General features: G+C 42.7%; 2 protein-coding genes across 2 annotated transcripts; both read left to right on the plus strand.

Moving 5' to 3' along the window:
• Window positions 1-948: 948 nt before the first annotated feature.
• Window positions 949-5,558, plus strand: LOC133955325 (MOB kinase activator 2). Its single transcript, XM_062390116.1, has 5 exons — window positions 949-1,412; window positions 3,127-3,266; window positions 3,380-3,476; window positions 4,598-4,722; window positions 4,816-5,558. The coding sequence occupies exons 1-5, from the start codon at window positions 1,330-1,332 to the stop codon at window positions 5,052-5,054; spliced, it is 684 nt and encodes a 227-aa protein (XP_062246100.1). The 5' UTR covers window positions 949-1,329; the 3' UTR covers window positions 5,055-5,558.
• Window positions 5,559-8,729: 3,171 nt separating this feature from the next.
• On the plus strand, window positions 8,730-16,056 carry adm2b (adrenomedullin 2b). Its single transcript, XM_062390573.1, has 2 exons — window positions 8,730-9,597; window positions 13,764-16,056. Exons 1-2 carry the CDS (start codon window positions 9,494-9,496, stop codon window positions 14,170-14,172), a joined length of 513 nt encoding a protein of 170 aa, XP_062246557.1. The 5' UTR covers window positions 8,730-9,493; the 3' UTR covers window positions 14,173-16,056.
• Window positions 16,057-18,866: the final 2,810 nt, after the last annotated feature.

Below are 18,866 nucleotides of genomic sequence, written 5' to 3' on the forward strand. Positions count from 1 at the left end.
GCATGAGCCTGTTATTGTTTTCTCTCTTTCACACATACAGAAACTCACAACCCCCACACACACACTGCAAACACACAAGAATACACACACACACACAGAACAAACACAGAGACAGGACTTGATCTTTTAAATATGTTTACCTTTGGGGCAGGTGAGCGTGTGGATTATGTTGCTTCCCGCTTGTCGCTGTACATCTCCTGCCCCACACACAAAATCCACGTTACACCATCCCCTCCAGCTGTAACACAAACCTGCTCAGCACAAACTGTACATCTCACTGTGCCGCAGGGCAGAAGTGAAGTGTGTTCATGTGACAGTGGGGGAGGGAGATGAAGACCCCCCTCTTCTTTTGTCTTCACACACTTTTCATGTTCTAAACTTTTCGGCCTGTGAGTCAATGTCCATGTATCATTATGCCTGTTGTGCTGGATGTGTGTTTTCCTTCTTTGACTCCGATGCACCATGTATGTCATCACATTCCTCTGTTTGTTACGGACACTGAACACACCTGCTGCTCCTCTGCTTCTTCTTCTCGCCCTCCTCCCTCTTTACAATCTCTTCCTAACTTCTACCCTGTCGAAGGAAAGCCGCCCTTAGTTTGCCATCTGCACTTGCCTGCTGTGTCCTCGTAGAGTGAGTACATGTGGAGAAGTGTGTGTGTGTGTGTGTGTGTGTGTGTGTGTGTGTGTGTGTGTGTGTGTGTGTGTGTGTGTGTGTGTGTGTGTGTGTGTGTGTGTGTGTGTGTGTGTGTGTGTGTGTGTGTGTGTGTGTGTGTGTGTGTGTGTGTGTGTGTGTGTGTGTGTGTGTGTGTGTGTGTGTGTGTGTGTGTGTGTGTGTGTGTGTGTGTGTGTGTGTGTGTGTGTGTCATGGGTGGAAAAGAGGGAAGAAGGCGGAGTTGTATTCTGTACTTAAATGGGTTGTGGAGAAACCAGCCTGTCTGCTTGGAGCTGGGAGAGGAGGAGCCTGTGGGGTGTGGGACTCCAGACAAAGGAGACATATACACACTGACACTGGATCTGTGGAGCTGAAGGAGACGCAGACAGCTGCACAGCTTCACTTTCCGCTCACGATCCTCAACCCCTGCACCACTTTTCTCGCTTTGTGATTTCGTAAAACTTTTTCTTGGGTGTGTGTTTGCCAGAAGGGGAAGTTGTGTTTGACAGCTGAATGGCTCAGTTAAGAGAGCTGAGAGATAGTCGTGTTGGCACTGTGGTGGTTGTCTGATGCTGCTTGTAGTGTGTAGAAGTGTGCAAGTGAGTGTGTATGAGTATGATTGGGATGGAAAGGGGGGGCTGGCTTGACCAACTGCTCTGGACTTAGCTTTACGCCATGGGGGGTTGCCATAGTTACCCCTCGGCGACGGAGGCAGACGGCAAGACGCTCCAGCCTTCTGACATCAGCAGTGACAAACAGTGAGTGAACTATCTTCTTCATGTTTCAGTTTCCTGTAAGGGTTTTGCATCAACTTTTTTTAAAACTACTTATACTTCCTCATTATTACAGAACAAAAACTACCATTGGAAAAAAAAAAAAAAAAGATTTAGTCATAACCCTAACCCTAGCTGGATATTGTTGAAAAACACGAGTACAAATCTTGATGCACATGGTTTACTGAGGAATGTTCTCCAGATAAAGGGAGAGAGAGAGAGAATGTGTGTGTGTGTGTGTTACATATTTGTCTGATGGCATCAGTGGAGGTGGATTCCTTCTGCAGCGGGAACACACACAGCCTGACGAGAAAAACACTATGTGAAAAACGCACTTTTATCACAGTCACTATGCAAATGTTTGCTCTGGGATGAATCTTCTGAGAGACGGCTGGAGCGAGCGCACTGGGGGGGTGTGGGGGGGTTGACTGTTTATCTCACCCTCAGCGCAGAGGTAAAGGTAAACAGGCGCCCGGGAGCAGGAGAGCAGGGTCACAGAGGACCATGTTTACATACAAACACAACATGTGTGTTGTGTAGCTCCAGGTTCACTGTGTTGTTTGCGTTCAGACGACTAGTAGCCGAGAGGCGATGGCCGAGTTAATACCATGGAGCCGGAGCAGAACAGGATGTTAACAAAACAAGTTCCTGTGGACATTGGAGAAGCTTGTCACGGTTTGGGTTTGCACTGCTTCGCTTTGCACAGTTAATGTTTACATTCTGCTCTATTCCTCCCTCTCTACCTCTTCTGACCTCTACTTTGGACAAAGAGCTGCTGTTTGGAAAATTAAAACAAAAATCTCCCTGCTCTGTCATCACACACACATTCACACCAGGGGGGAGTGAGGCCTCATAGAGAGCACAGTGTTTCCCTTATCACAGCAGGCAAGGTCACACTGAGTAAACGCTCAGCTGCCGCATGTGTGGACATATGAAAACTGAACCTGGCAGCTGCTTTATTCCAGCGCACTTCGATACATTCCCCACAATCCAGTGCAGCGTGTTTCAAAACAGACCCAGAGCTCAGTACCTGTGTCAGAGAGGCCTTCCTGTTTTGCATGAAGTCAAATCCTGCTGCCAAGGTTGACTTTCCAGTACACTTTCCATACACAAACAGGATTCATTCCCCACACTCACTCTACGTAGTTAGTGCCACTGATAACATAACACTACCAGTAACTTATCAGTAGCGTTGTGAGCTGCAGGCCTCAGCACTGATGTTTCCCAACATTACGCCTCCCATTCATTTGCGATGACCACTTCAGTAGCTTCATTAATAGTAATTACCCCGGCTCTGAATTGACTGCCTTCATTACATAAACTGCTGCTTTATTGGACGCTCGTGTGTGTGTGTGTGTGTGTGTGTGTGTGTGTGTGTGTGTGTGTGTGTGTGTGTGTGTGTGTGTGTGTGTGTGTGTGTGTGTGTGTGTGTGTGTGTGTGTGTGTGTGTGTGTGTGTGTGTGTGTGTGTGTGTGTGTGTGTGTGTGTGTGTGTGTGTGTGTGTGTGTGTGTGTGTGTGTGTGTGTGTGTGTGTGTGCGTGTTCTCCAGCCACAGAGGGCAGGCCAGACTGTAAATGGTGTTATCTACTGACTGCAGCAGGAGTAATTAATCCTCTGACCTATCGATTGTTATACACAGCTATATTTTCTGTCCCTCCCGTCCTCCTCTGCTTCATTACCTCTGCCCTGTCCTCCCAAGGGGAATTAATAACAATAATCTGGAGGAGCGTCCATATCTGCAGCAGGAGCATGTGTGCCAGCAGATCACACGCACGGACATGTTGGTCCTCACGTCTCTACCGCCAGGCGTAGACAAGGCCGAGTGGCTCGCCAGCAACAGTGAGTAAAAGCCATTCTTTGCTCTGCTGCTTATCCTTCCACACAAAACCGCAAACAGACGGAAATAAGATTATCCACAATGTGTAATTTTGCTTCCTCTGGATTTCTTTCAGCGGTGGCATTTTTCAAGCACATAAACCTGTTCTCCAGTGCGCTGTCCGAATTCTGCACGCCCACCACCTGCCCAACTGCGTGTGGACCTGGCAACATGTATGTTATTTCAGAAATATGGCACAGCACTAAGCTGAATGGTAAATCAACCCAAATCCCAAGAAAACAAAAAAACATTTATGTGGCCAGCTCCACCCACAGGTCTTAGATTAACAAATGACAGAGAGGACTGAATAAACCAGAAAGTTGTCTTTGTAAAAATGAATTGATGATGAATACTTCTAATCACAGTTTCTGATACTTGTGTTTCACAAATTAAAACTATTCACAGCCGATGTAAAAATATTGTTTTAGACATTTCACCAAGCAAGTGAAGGTTTGAAAGCCTTCATGACTTGGGTGAATTTGCCCTTTACTTCTGAAACATCTCATGCAGTTATTCTACTACAACGCAGCAAATGGCTGTGACATTAAAGACCATGGTGCTGTTTTTATCATCTACTTTAATACATTTTAATCCAGGAGTGGTGATATTTTGAGAAACACTTCTACTGGTATGTTAAACCTAAACGACGACAGTGGCAGTTCATTTTTCACCTTTTTAACGACCATCCATTCATTGACTATACTGATCATTCTTTGAGAATCATAGGGGGAGCTGGAGCTAATCCCTGCCGACATTGGGCGAGAGGCGATGTCATCAGTGTATCACAGGGCCAACATACAGAGACACAAAACCATTCACTCTCACATTCATACCTATGGTCAATTTAAAGTCTCCAATCAACCTAACAACAATATGGATGTCTTTGGACTGAAGCACCTGGAGAAAACACACACAGACATGGGGAGAACATGTAAACCACTCACAGAAAGAGAACCAGGATTCAAACCTTCTTGCTGTGAGGGGGCAGCACCACCCACAGCAGCAACAATTAAAAACAAGACTTGAGCTTCAGCCACACCTTTGAACCACATCTCTCAGTCTTCATCAAGGAGTTAACTCAGCTATCATCATGTGATCCAGGATCAGTGTCTTCACTTTAATCCTCGATTCCTGCTGGAGTGTTTTAGCTCTGAGCATAATTTTCTTCTAACAACAAATCGAATCTTACCCGATCACATTTTGTTTGAACCTGCAATACTTATGACCATTACTAAATGTTTACTATTAAAGTCCGATGGTTGTCCCCAATGACTCTGTGTGTTGGTGTTGTCAGGATTTTTGTCTGGACTGATGACCACGGCCGGAAGCTGAAGTGCTCGGCTCCACTTTACTTTGACTATGCCATGTCTTACATTCAGGACCTCCTCACTGATGAAGATGTGTTCCCCACAAAGACAGGTGAAATTGCGTTGACATCGTCTCGTGTTGCACGACTTCACATCTCATTACAGTTTAAGCGATACGTTTTTGTCTCTTCCCCTCTTTTCTCAGGTTCAGCGTTTCCAACTGGTTTTATCTATCTGGTCCAGAAGGTGTTTCTGCTGTTATTCAGGAGCCTGTCCCACATTTACTGGTCCCACTACAGAGAGACAGTTGCTCTGGGTCTGCAGGCGCACCTCAACACACTCTTCACACATCTCACGCTCTTCTGCCAGCAGCACGCGCTGCTCGAGCTGGAAGACACCAAGCCGCTGCAGGACCTCATCGCAGCGCTCAGAAAGCAAGGCTGAAACTGAAGAGCACACACACACACACATTTTCAACACACATTTATTGAATTTTGGAATGTGTCTCTGAACTCTCTGGGCCAAACTTCAGCTTCATTCACCGCATGGATTTCTCTTAAAGGTCTGGAAGTTGTATCCACTTGTATATAATTGTCATTGGTTATTGTGATTATGTGTAAAACATAAATATTGCATGATAGTGTATTTTAACCTAATGGTGCATTTTTATATTTCGATAAGGTCAAGATCTTCAACGTCAATCACGTCTTCCTCGTTGACTTAAAACAGGAATCATTTTAAAACAGAATTGTCCCCCGACTCAGACAATTCACAGTTAATATGCACAAAATTTGCCATAGTTACTTTCTGAATATTTTCCACAAACGTGTAACGGTGGTGTGTCCATGCAAATGTGATGACATTGTTGTGGCTGCATCTATATTGAATCTCACAGCTCCTCTCTTAATGTATGAATCTGAGCTTTGTAATAAACATTTATCAAGGACACATTTTCTGGATATAAGTAGACTCAGTATCTGCTCAGTGAACTGTATCTTAATACTGCAGTACCTTCTGATGAACTACTGTCAACGTGTCTCCAGCTCTTTGGTTGGACAGCAGCGCTCCCTGCTGGCCTATTATGAACACAGCATATATCACCGTTTTTTCTCACCAAAGGTACAGTTTAATTTGTTGGCTGCAAAATATCAACATTTTTCAGACAGACTAAAATCTGATTCATGACAATTAAGATTAAGATGCATTTATTAGTCCCAAACACATGCACAGACATGCAAAGGCACACTCATGCAGGTAGGGAAATTTAATCTCTGCTTTTGACCCATCTGGTGCAGGACACACAGAGCAGTGAGCGACCATATATGGCGCTCGGGGCAGATGTTGGGGGAGTAAGATGCCTTGCTCAGGGGCACTAGACAGGGTAGGGAGACTCTTGGATTTTTGGACAGATCAATCCAGGTTCTTCTTTTGTTGTCTCTCCGTGGAGTCGAACCAGAGACCTTCTCTGCCCATAGTCCAAGTTTCTGCCACTAGACCACCGCCTCTCCATTTTAAATTAAAAAATATATAGAATTCTTTTTTTTTCTACTGTCAGAAATAACAGATAAATGTGGAGGGGAACTGACAATGAGGCCAGGGATCTCTTAATTTCAATGTCAGTAGAGCAGCCCACGTAACATTAGTGCCACTAATGTAATGTCACTAGTAGCGCTATTCTAACTTTGCAGTGTCAGAAATTTATAATATCTCTGCTAATGTTGTTTTTTTTTATCAAAGTCTTTGCAAAGACAGATTTTACACCCCCAATCAATTTAAATTGCAGAATATTATGAATTTATGACGTTTTCTTTCCCTGGGGGTGTGTAACCTCACATTTCACCACATAGAGGCACCAATATTCCACCACACTGTAAAGGGAAGATGAGTTCAACACTGGACTGTAAAATCAATCTTCATGAGTCAAAAAGGGCCTAAATAAGGTGACAATAATTCCATGATAATAGCCAACATTTATTTAATAGACTTTTGGTAAAACATTTTGCTGACATCACTCCTAAATTTGTTTTGTTAATGATGAAGTATCAAACTTCTAGGAACTAGCAAACTAAATCTATGGAATTGTGCTTATCTGGTTATGCATTGAAATCACAGATCTACTGAATGTATAAAGTGAAAATGTCCTTGAGAAGATCTTCAGATGAAAGAACACTGTGTCTCCTTAGTCCCTGCACATCACTGTCACCTTACTCAACCTCCTGCTGCACTCAATACACCTGGCAGTGAAGATCTGCTTTCCCTGTGAGGACCAATCGGAAAAAACTTTGATTGTGATCATCACAAGCTGTGTTGTGAGTTCTCGGACTAACCGTGATGTCTGAGGAATGAAAAGAGGGATCAAGATGAAACATTGAGATCCATTTATTCATCCCAAACACATGCACATGCAAAGGCACACTCATGCAGGTAGGGAAATTTAATCTCTGCTTTTTACCCATCTGGTGCAGGACACACAGAGCAGTGAGCGACCATGTACGGCGCTCGGGGAGCAGATGTTGGGGGAGTAAGGTGCCTTGCTCAGGGGCACTAGACAGGGTAGGGAGACTCTTGGATTTTTGGACAGATCAATCCAGGTTCGTCTTTTGTTGTCTCTCCGTGGAGTCGAACCAGAGACCCTCTCTGCCAATAGTCCAAGTTTCTGCCACTAGACCACCGCCTCTCCTCACATGTGGTGAAAGCAACCTGGATGTGGTTACGATTCTTGCTCACAGGTCGTGAAATGTGAGCAGACATTCAGCAAAGTCCCAGCTCAGACTGAAACTGAAACTCAGTCTGTCTAGTGAGAGGCCAAGCATCTGTGTTTGTGAGGAGATGAGAGTGTCTGGACACACACACACGCACACACACACACACACACACACACACACACACACACACACACACACACACACAGGGTAGATAAGAGATGTGTTAATGCACATGTTGGACTGAGTTGAGGCTCACAGTGTTGGAAATTGAGCTTCGAAGGTAATACCACAAACTGCTGAGTCACACACGCACTCGGCCCTTTAATTAAGACCTGAAGCCTCCTCCACATAACAGAGCATTCTTTAATCGGGTTCACACTCTGAGCCTCTCGTCTGGGTCCTTGCTTCACAAAAAAGAATAGACAAGTTGTTACAGAAGGAAAACGAGGAGAACCGGATCACTGCGACCAATGCTGACCCACACTCAGTCTCTGCAGGGCCTCCAAACTGTCTTAGATGGACTCATACAAATCAAGATAGACCATGAGGATAGAAACCAGGCTGGCTGACTTGGACTGGCTCACACAACTAGATTAATTTGCCGGCGCAATTTTGCAATTAGTGGCCATTTTTACTTTGATGAACTTGTCCCAGGGCTCTCATCAGAAATTACGACTTGAAATCACAGCGCCCCCTGGTGGAAACAGGTAATGTCTAGGTCGCTCACTGCTCTGTGTGTCCTGCACCAGATGGGTCAAAAGCAGAGATTAAATTTCCCTACCTGCATGAGTGTGCCTTTGCATGTCTGTGCATGTGTTTGGGACTAATAAAATAAATGCATCTTTATCTTGTTTTTTGCATATATTACACTTGGATGTATTCCTCATCCATTTAAAAAAAAATGTTTTTAAAAATATATATATATATATATATTTTTTTTTTTTTCTAATACTGGCAACAGGAAATAAGTTTTGTTTTACAACTATCATTCGATTTACTTTTACAATTTTCACAGTATGATGTGCAATTGATAGAGTGGACCTTAATGAGCAATTAGCAGGCAAGGATCGACATCGCTCGTTAGTGTTTAAATCTGCTCAGTATTGAACCCTTATTTATTTTTCATTTTTATTGAGATTGAATCTCACTCGTTTGTAAAGGCAAATGTCACGTCTTGCGTTTCACTTTACAAATGTCACAAGCATTTTGAAAAGGGCATGTGGGCACGACTGGACCCTGACACAGCGTTTACTGTATAGCTCAGAAGCAACATGTGATATCTGTGTTGGGCAACAGTCAAGAAGGCCACAACCAGGAGCTTTGTGGTCTTTCATCTGTTTGTAATAAAGTTTTACTGTGTGCTAATTATTGACAGATATGTGGATTTATCAGTTTACAATCAATCATGCACACACACCGTCACACTTAAAGGTCTGACTTGGATTCAGTTTGGATTCTCTATACCTCAGTATCACCTCTTATAACTGAATAGATTAAGTAGCTTGAAAATTAGTTAGGTTTATTTTTGTCCAACACATTATTATCTGCACAAACTCTGCTTATTCATCAAAATAGCATGCACAGATATGAAATCCCGAAGTAAAAAGAAACTGAAGGCAATAATCAAATCCACAAGGTCACCACGACCGCCACAAAATAAAAACATTATGTTGTGTACTCTATTGCCTTTAGATTAAATGAGGAAACAGTCTTTCCTGAGGTTCAATGAGGTAGTGGGATTCATTAGAGGTGAGGTCTCAGAGTAGGACACACAATAAGCCTTCCTCCCTCCCTCCTCCTCCTCTTCCTCCTCCCTCAGCAGGGTTTTATAAATGGCAAAGCTCCACTTGCTCCCGATGTGAGCCCCAATGACTTTCTGAGTTTCCACCTACATTGTTGTCGGTTTCTGCGCAGAGTGTTTCCATCAGCAGTGAGAGGAGCAGTGTTCGTGTGCGCGCTGAGGATGCAGCGCGCAGGACTGAGGATGCAGCCGGTGTCACTCCAGCAGGAGAACCTACGTGTTAAATAGAATTTTGACACGTTGTCACTGGATTTTTTTTACGCATCATATCGTTTTTACTCCACCCTCACGGGGAAAAAAATTCACATTTTGGTCGCAGGAGGTCCCCCTTCTCTACCCGCCTCCTCCCCGGGACCGTGCGTCTCTGCTGAGCCGCGATGTGTGCGCTCCCGCCGGCTTGGCTGTGGCTGCTGCTCGGCCTCCTGCCTCTGGAGATCCAGGCCCGCGCTGTGACTCTGAGGAGCCTCTCTCACAGACACAGGTACCACTGCCTCACATCAAGCTGAATGTGGAGACTGAGACTGATGGAACAAAACTTTTATTAAAAGTCTACATTTAACTTATAGCTTGCTTTGAAACGTATGGTTCGGGTTGTGCTTTCTGCATGGAAACACACTGGAATTCTTCATGCATTTGAACATATTGTGATGATGCTTTCTTAGTTCTAAACTAGTTCATTGTCACTAATTAACTAACACACTTTGATAACAACTTGGACATAACTTTCATTTTCTGGCTCCAGCTTCTCAAATGTGAAGATTCACAGTTTTTCTCCGATTTTCCTTTGTTTCAAATCACAATCGTTTTCAAGACAGCACCTTGGGGAACTATGGTCACTTGTGATGGGCATTTGTCACTCTCCTAATACTGAGTTATCGATCAACTAATCAAAGGTTAATCATTAAAAGTTCTGCTTCTGGTCTCCTGGCAGTCATTGATGTGAGAAAAAGGTCCAGTAGCAGAATGAGGTAATTCCTCTGAAAGCAACAGGAGGGGAGACAGGGGGGAGGCTGATTTACTGGGATTTGGGACAAGGATACATGGCACATTCCGAGGGGGCAAACAACACTACAGCACACATACACACACACACACACACACACACACACACACACACACACACACACACACACATACACAGCAGTATTTTTTAAGATAGCTGTCACATGCAGACCCATGCGTTATCAGTTTATTGTCTAGTCTAAACAATTCTTTTCACTGTTTATTATTTTGTGTTTATGTGCAAGAGAGACAACGGGGCAGATGTGAGTAAAACAAAAGTGTTTTTCTATTATAGTGCCATCTGTTATTATTGTGAATCCAGTTAACCCACAGTTCAAGTGCTTAAGTTACAACAAGGTTAAGTTGGACATCTGAACTTGTGGAGCTAAAAGCCCAAGAGCTTGTTTAATTTAGTGATTCAGTAGTTCAAAGCTATTTAACTTTAAATAAGACAAAGGCTTCATAAAGGTCTTTGAAGGTTGTAGGAGGTTAAGGAGGAAAAGAAGGGGGGATTTAACCGTGATGAAAAACGCTGCTTCTGCTCGATAAAATGACGGGAAAGAAAGAAAAGAAGAAAGGAAGAACAATTTAAGAATCCTGTAGTAATTTAGAGACGATGGAGAGAAAGAAGCAGAATAGACCCAGTAACTTTAATAACAGTAATGAAACAGTGGGGATCTGATTGGGACAAAAAGTTGAGTAGAGTTGAGGACTTACGACAGGAAGGTGCGCATGTGTGTGTGTGTGTGTGCGTGTGTGTGTGTGTGTGTTCAGTTCCTCTTCGAACAACCCCATGCTGCGCTCTAACTTAGGAGGAATGTTGAAGAAGCTCCTTCTGCTCTCAGGCTCTCAACATAGTTCACAACCTACAATGCAACACACACACACATGCACACATACACACACACACACACACTAACACACACACAAACACACACACACACACACACACACACACAATGCATGTCTCTCTATAGTTTTGAAGACACTCATTGACATAATGTATTTCATAGCCCCTTACCCCAAACCTGACCCTAACCTAATTCTAACCCTAACCCTAAAACCGGATCTGAACCCTCAAAATGGTGTCAACATGTCCTCACAATTATGGTATTGAACCAAAATTGGCCTTCATAACTATAGATAGACATGCCCATGAAAAAAACACACACACTCAGAGAACAGTGTACAGAATCATATGATATACGGCACCAACCTTAAGCGCACACAGCTCGTGTTTTTGAGTTCATACCTGAAAATGGCTTATGGTGTTGCCAAGAGTGAAACTGAATTATTATCCAACTGCCCACCTCCTGTCAGCGATGTGAGTTTCCCATGTTTCTCGTTCACTGCTCATCAGTGTCATGCTGCTGAAAAGCTTTGATAATCACCGCACGTGAAAATGTTTTGCTTCATCTGCTGTATGAGGATAAAGGCTGTTTATGAGAAATAAAGACTTCAATATTAACTTTAAAGCTTATGATTGGTCAGTGTATTTTTTACCAGCTTGTGTCTGTGGCTCCTGAGTGGCCCAAAGAAGTGATGTGGCACCCCCGGCTTAGAGACAACAACCCCTCCACCACAATGTCTCCAGGTCAGATCTGGAAGCTTTGTTGAATAACCCATAGCCTGTATCCACTATCAATATCTAATACATTCGTTAAAGACTATGTAATACTATTATACTAATTTACTAAGAAAGTAACGTATACAAGTCCTCATCTCACTTTTATTTATTTGAAACTAACTGTATTTGAACTTTCTTCTGCAGAAGAACCAAATAAACATTTGACAATTTTTTCTGTCAATGACACACAAACTTGTTAGATCTTGTTTGTCTGTTAGTACAGATAAAGCCTATATCACAAACCTATATCTGTACTGGTGGTGTTAGGTCTACGTTAAGAGAGGGAAGCAGTTCAGAGGCCTAGATTGTACCTCTGCACCAACAGTTTTTTCCTTTAGACAACTGGGTTTAACCCTCTAAGCAGGTAGGCTTTTACTCGGATGCAGCAATTGTGTGTGTGTGTGTGTGTGGGAGAGAGCATGTTAGGCAGTGTTAATGAATATCAGTGAGCAGGTTTTTGTGTTGGAAAATCTCGGTTGCCAGGCAGTCCCATGTGACTTGCACGTGTGTATTGATGAATTCCTTGCCAACCAACATTATGCCAGTGTACGTGTGTGTTTTCTTGTGTGTTTGTGTGTGTGTGTTTGTTTTTGTGTGTGATTTAGTATAGTGATGCCAGAATCAGCTTCCCTTAAACACAGTTCAATCTCAAAAGTCCCAGTGACTGTTCTCCAGTCACTGGTATAACACACAATAGTGTGTGTGTGTGTGTGTGTGTGTGTGTGTGTGTGCCTGTGTGTGTTGGCTCTTCATGAGGTGAGAAGTGAGAGAGACAGTTTGTGTTGGTTTGGTGTGAAAAGTGGGCCAGAACCTCATATGATTTTTATCATATCTGGTAACTGATCCCTCCTGTATTCTGATCAGTCTTCTGGCTGGACACCTTGAGCCTTCTCTGCCAATACACGCACACATGCACACGCACACAAACACATACCCATGCTCCCTAACCAACTCACACACCCACACACACACACACACACACACACACACACACACAGACAGGGATTTTCTGTTTTGCTGTGTGTTTTTCTCTCTCACTCCCCTGTTGTAAGTTGTGACAGCTCAGATCCTGCTGATCATTAACAGAAAACATTGCTTTTGCTGTGTTGGTGATACGTGATTGGAAGACGGTGTCAGTCAGTTTAAACCACTTCAGGCTGGATAGTTGCAGGAAGCTGGACAACATCTAGAGGTCACTGACGGGCATTTTAGACTGCTTGAAAACATTTACAGGCTGTCACTCCTGTGTTTAGTGGGTCCACATGAAGATATAGTGAAGATGTTGTATGATTATGCAGTCTTAAGGGTTCCAAGAAAGTCCGTATTTTAAGGGATCTGCTTTTTTGACCCAGAGTTAGATAAGAGGATCGTTGTAAGTTTCATTTCAGTGTATTCAATATATAAACTGGAATGATACTCTGAGTGTACATACCTCCACCAAGGCCCAACAGTCCCCTGAGGGCCAGCTTTGCATCGTAATTCTTAATCTTAATCTTAATTTTGTTCCCTCAAATCCATGCATCATTGCCTGAGAAAATAAGAAACTGCCCAACCAAAAAACCCAATCTATATCACAATGTTAACAATTTTATTAAAGTAACAAGGGTGATGCTCACGTCCAGGTTAGCTTACAAAAAAGTGTGTCGAATACGTCATCAGTTCAGCGTCCAATAGTCACTGACATACGCAGACAGTGTCATTGTAAGTGAAAAGGAATCTGCCGCACTATCGTGAAGCAGACTCCCACCTGCTCACCACCCTCCGTCTATCTCTGCCTCCATCTTTCCTTCTCACTTTCTCCTTTAATCACCTCTTTGAGCCCCACCGATTGAGTAGAGTAGACATTCCTGCGGCACAAGCCTGACTTCCTGTGAGGCATTTCATCTTGTCGTAGGGATCCACTGTCCATCAGAAACCCAAGCAGGTGACATGCGCTTGACCGCCCCCCATCAGTGAGTGTCTGTCCTGCTGCGTTTATGTTGAATCTAAACAGTTTTCTCTCTTTCTGTGTATCACAGGTTGGGTTTATCCAGAAGTTCTAAACAGCCAAAGTCTTCTCCTCACACCCCCGCCTTGCCTGCTGTGTCTGATCAGGCTGTTACCACAGACAACCACATCCCCCTAGGAGACAGTCATGTCCTCTGGAGAGCCCTGCTGCACAAAGAGGCCCAGCTGCACTTGTCCGACCAATTGCTTGACCAGAGCAATGTGCTACAGGAAGCGCCAGTTCTGCCACGCAGGTCAAGAGGTCGTCGTCATGCCAACACTGGTGGTGGGCGGGGCCACAGCCACCTGATGAGGGTGGGCTGCGTTCTGGGCACCTGTCAGGTTCAGAACCTCAGCCACCGTCTCTACCAGCTGATTGGACAGAGCGGGAGGGAAGACTCCTCCCCCATTAACCCTCGCAGTCCTCACAGTTACGGCTAAGATCCCACCTCAAATCGGACAGCATGTCGACTGAGACACGTTGGCAAGCTACCCAGGCCTCGTGGCCTCAGTGACACAGCAAGGGACTAAATAAGGCTTTGATGTTCGTCCATAAATGGGCTATTGTGGTTTAATACAACTTATGTCTTATTTCATCTACTACTGATGATAATTTTCATTAATTATAGAATCTAGGAATGTCGACATTACAAGAAGCACAACCAAAACAAAGGGGAATAGTAGGACTAGCACCTAAACTAACTATTGTTAATGTCCATCTCAGTTTAACACAAACTTTCAAGAAATTAACCTTAATCAGTTATTCTTTCAACTAAATTTAGATTTGACAGAGCAGTGCCTTATCTCCGTGATTATAATGTACGAAGTGCAAAACTTAAAAAACTATAATGTATCGACAATGATTAAAAACAAACAAACGCATAAAGACTCATAGCAAGCCACCGTCCCTCTAAAATATGACATTACATCATCGTCATACAAACCTAAACTTTGATTATTTATATATTGAAAACTTTTAAATCAACTACAATCAGTATTTATTATAATAAAAATGTATCTTAACGAAAGGGCAGAACATTTTTACAGATAATTATCACCTGAATCTGTAGCTCCCATTAGCTTTACAGAGCTTTAGCAAGTATCAGCTATTTTGACAGCGAGAAGCTAGTGAACATTGCGGAGCATTTAGAAGCTATTTTAAAGCTATATCTTCCTCAGATGTTGGTAGGGACCAAAACCCAGAGCCAAAACACACTGACTATTTGCTAGGTGACCGGAAACATGGCACCAAATGACACCAATGATAATCTGACTGAGAACAAATGGCATCAGACTATGGTTTACCATGTTGACAGATCTCAGCAAATACTCAAATTAGTGAAATCATACTGATGGCCATGGTTAATACCATGAAAATAAGTTTTAATAAACCAGAATTTCTACATTTTTTACAATATGACATTTCACTGCAGTTCTGGCCTGCACAAATGAGAGTCCTTTAAGTAGTCATTGTAACTGGCCACATTACCACCAGTTTACTTTAGTGAAATCTAATTATTTGTGTTGTAGTCAATTCCACAGTAACAACGATTTCAGACACTATGTGTGTAGACAACAACTGCAGTGAAGCCTCTGTCGAAACTAGGCGTCCAATGTCTGCTATCGTCATCCTGCTGATCTGAATTTACCTGAGCCCTGAGCTTATCCAGCCCATCTCTCAAAAGCTCGAACAAGTAGCTTTACCTCAGCGTCAAACCCAGTTAACCCTTCACCCAAAACCCCACTGTGCAGTCCATCAGCCAAAATAACCGCTAACCCTAATCCATTATCTGTCTGCACACTTCTTAACAGATAACTAGTCTTCACAGTCTCAGAAAGCGAACCAGAGAGAAGACAACAATGCTCTAGAGTGCTTTTGACCTATGAAGTGCTTATAAAACATAATATTTTAATTTCTGCCACTAGAAAGTCAGTTTTTTTAAGCCTTAATTGGTTTAATCAATTCATTAGGCCTTATATTTTGCCTTTCAAGTGTTATTTAAGGCTTCATAGTCTTGTGCTTTTCTGTGTGTGTCAATTCAGCATAACTCCAGTTTCAGTAGGTGCTCCTACAGGTCAAATGTTCATAGGAATGCATGAAAGCACTTTATTCTCCTGTATATTCACCATGACTTGAATTTCAAACGATATTTAACTTTAAATGAATGAGACCAGTTTGCTGTGAATTTTCCACTTTACTAACTCTCCCTGTTTATGTGACCCCCCCAAGGTATAAGTGTCCTTCTCTGAACCGCGTGTGATACTGTTCATCTGTCTTTGTTTATACAATAGCAGCCTTGTGTAATAAAACCCCAGTCAAACTTTCACATGTGTTTTATCTGTTTGATCTTGCAACACTGAGATGCAAATGTGACCTATTTTATATATGTCACTGACTTTAGGACTGGAAAATTGGTCTCACCACATTGTAGTGATAATGATCATTTATATTGGCTACTACACACGCACACACGCACACAAACACACATGGAGGTATGTAATGTCATGTTGGCCTTGACAATTTCTATGGCATTGGACTTTTGACTTGACCTTTTCTTTACTCTCATTTGCCTGTGTGTGTGTGTGAGAGAGAGAGAGAGAGAGGAGAGAGAGAGCAAAAGGAGGGAGAGAGAGAGAGAGAGGAGAGAGTTTTAGTCAAGATTGAAAAGTGTGTCAATCAAATAAAAAAAAATATTAAGACATTAAACCTTAAGTGTCAGACTTAAGGTGATGTTTGAAGTTGTTTAACCACTTTAATGTAAAACATTCTTCCTTATATTAAACCTATATTTCCCAGGATGCAAATCAACCACCGACTATTTTCTTGGAGATTTAAATGTGTTATGTGGTGGCTAACGTGTAGCTTGTAATAAAGTCCTCTGCAGCAGAGAGCGGGCACATTTTCTTCACACCTCCAGATTTTTTTAATTTTCAAACTTGTGGTTTTCGTCCAGTCTTCGCCTATTTGAAGCTGATTCGGTTGACTTCATCACCTATTTTGTTTCAGGAGTTATAATTGATCTCTTTTAAAAGTTTTATTCACTACAAATTTAGTTCTTCACAAACACACACAGACACACAAAAGGAAAAGGTTTGTTTACACAGACGCAGGAGCATGAAGCCTGACTCAGAGTGTTCAGGCCCTCTACCCTTTCAGTTTTTATATGCTGTCCTTTTTATTATATGAGTATCTTTTTGGTTGACACACATTTACACTGATTCGATACGAAAACCAATATTTTCTTTCCCTTGCAAACACAAGCCTACTTTATCCCTGGAGATTCCCAGAACTCAGCGAACCTTTTAAAATCGACCCTTTATACTCACCTCTGCTGTGCAGACTAGGAACTGTCACCTTCCCTTCTGTTCCATGGACAGACTAGGTGTGACTAATGTAAATATCCACAACACTGTTCACATATTTCCCAGGTTACTTAGGGCAGTTTATTGGATCATGTTCCTCTCCTTGTGTGCAGACAGCCCTTCTGAGGAGACCCTGGGTCCAGAGCGGTCCGTCCCATCCTCCTGACAACACCAGGAACAAGACCCATCTTCATTTATCTCACTTATAACATTCTGTTCCCCTGGGGGAAGTTAGATGATGAGGTTTAATATCTTTTACATGATCGTGGAGAAGAGTTCCACACAAGTCTCCTCTCTTAACATTCAGTCAGCACCTTTTGTCAGAGTTACAGAAACATTCATCAAAATCCGACCACTTTCCTAGAAAACTCCAATCCAAAACATTTCCCCGGAACCGATGATTACACCACAGGAGCTCACATTGCCGGACGTAATGTCTCTCTTGACCGACGATAACACACACATCATAGCCACACACAAACAAGAAAAAAACAATATCTGTTACATGGTGAATCGTCAATTCCCTCACACAATGCGCAGGGGGGCAAGTAATCAGCTCCAGAGGCCCAACACTCCACCACACAGCAGCTGTAAACACTTCATCTGCCAACTATGAGGCTCATAAGGATTGTAGGCGGAGGCTGTGCTTCATTTCTCAATGAAAACGCACATATGTATCCAAATAAAGCCGGTTATTTGAAATGCAGGCTCCAGATCCATCTCTGGCATATCGGCCGAACTTGGAGAAGACTGACAACACAGACTACAGAATCTTTTGGGTAATTCACACATTCTGTCTCTCTTTAGGAGATGACACAATGTGTATATACACAAAGTTTTCTGGATATGCGAGACTTGTATGTAAAAGACGAATTTTAGAAGTGGTTATAATAACTACTGAGTTATTCTACATCAGTCAAAACAGGCAACCCGTTGATTATTGGAAAACACAAAAACACACACAGACACATGCACACAGAGACTAGTAATGTCATTGTGAACCCCAGAGATTATTTGGCATTGGTTTGGACTTTCTCTTTAACTCTACTTTGTCAGTGTGTGTATGTGTGTGTGTGTGTGTGTGTGTGTTTTTTTGAGTTTGAAAGTTAGACCTCACAGAGAGGGGATATTTGGACTGGTACTTACTTTCTGACTCTAATTCAAAGGCCGTTTCAGGGTTAAGACCTTTCTGTTGGGATAATGGCACAGAATGAGCGGCGGACACTTTAGGAGCTGGGCAGAAACCTGCTGAGATGACATCTGGTCTCACTTAGCAGGTGGGTCCTCTCATCTTCAACTCCAATCAGCCAATCAGATTTCATTGTTAGACCAAGCAAACTAAGTCTGCTTGTCTGGCAAATGTGAACACAGAAGTAGAGTTTAACAGATCTGTAAATAGATTTTGCTTTTACTTTTTATTTTATGTTTTACAACACTACCTGGGACCGACAAAGAGCAAATGAGCAAAACACTCAAACTACTCAAATATTTGATGTGTCTGCTCGGGCTTGTGTGTCTGCGTATCCAGGCAATGACCTCTCTGATAGTAAGAGTTATCTGCAAACTAAAAGTAAAACTCTATATAATTATCCATCAATCCATGAGATGTCGCATCACATAAAAAGGCAATATAATGTACATCTCCTAATATTGATTGTAATTGATACAATAAAGACCCATTTGTACATTCAGTGCAAAGAATAGGAGAGGGATACCTGTAGGCCTGGTGCCAAACGGGATGTGTGTGTGTGTCTGTCTGTGTGTGTGTGTGT

The sequence above is a fragment of the Platichthys flesus genome, chromosome 6 (assembly GCF_949316205.1).
Source record: "Platichthys flesus chromosome 6, fPlaFle2.1, whole genome shotgun sequence".
NCBI classification, from domain to species: domain Eukaryota; kingdom Metazoa; phylum Chordata; class Actinopteri; order Pleuronectiformes; family Pleuronectidae; genus Platichthys; species Platichthys flesus.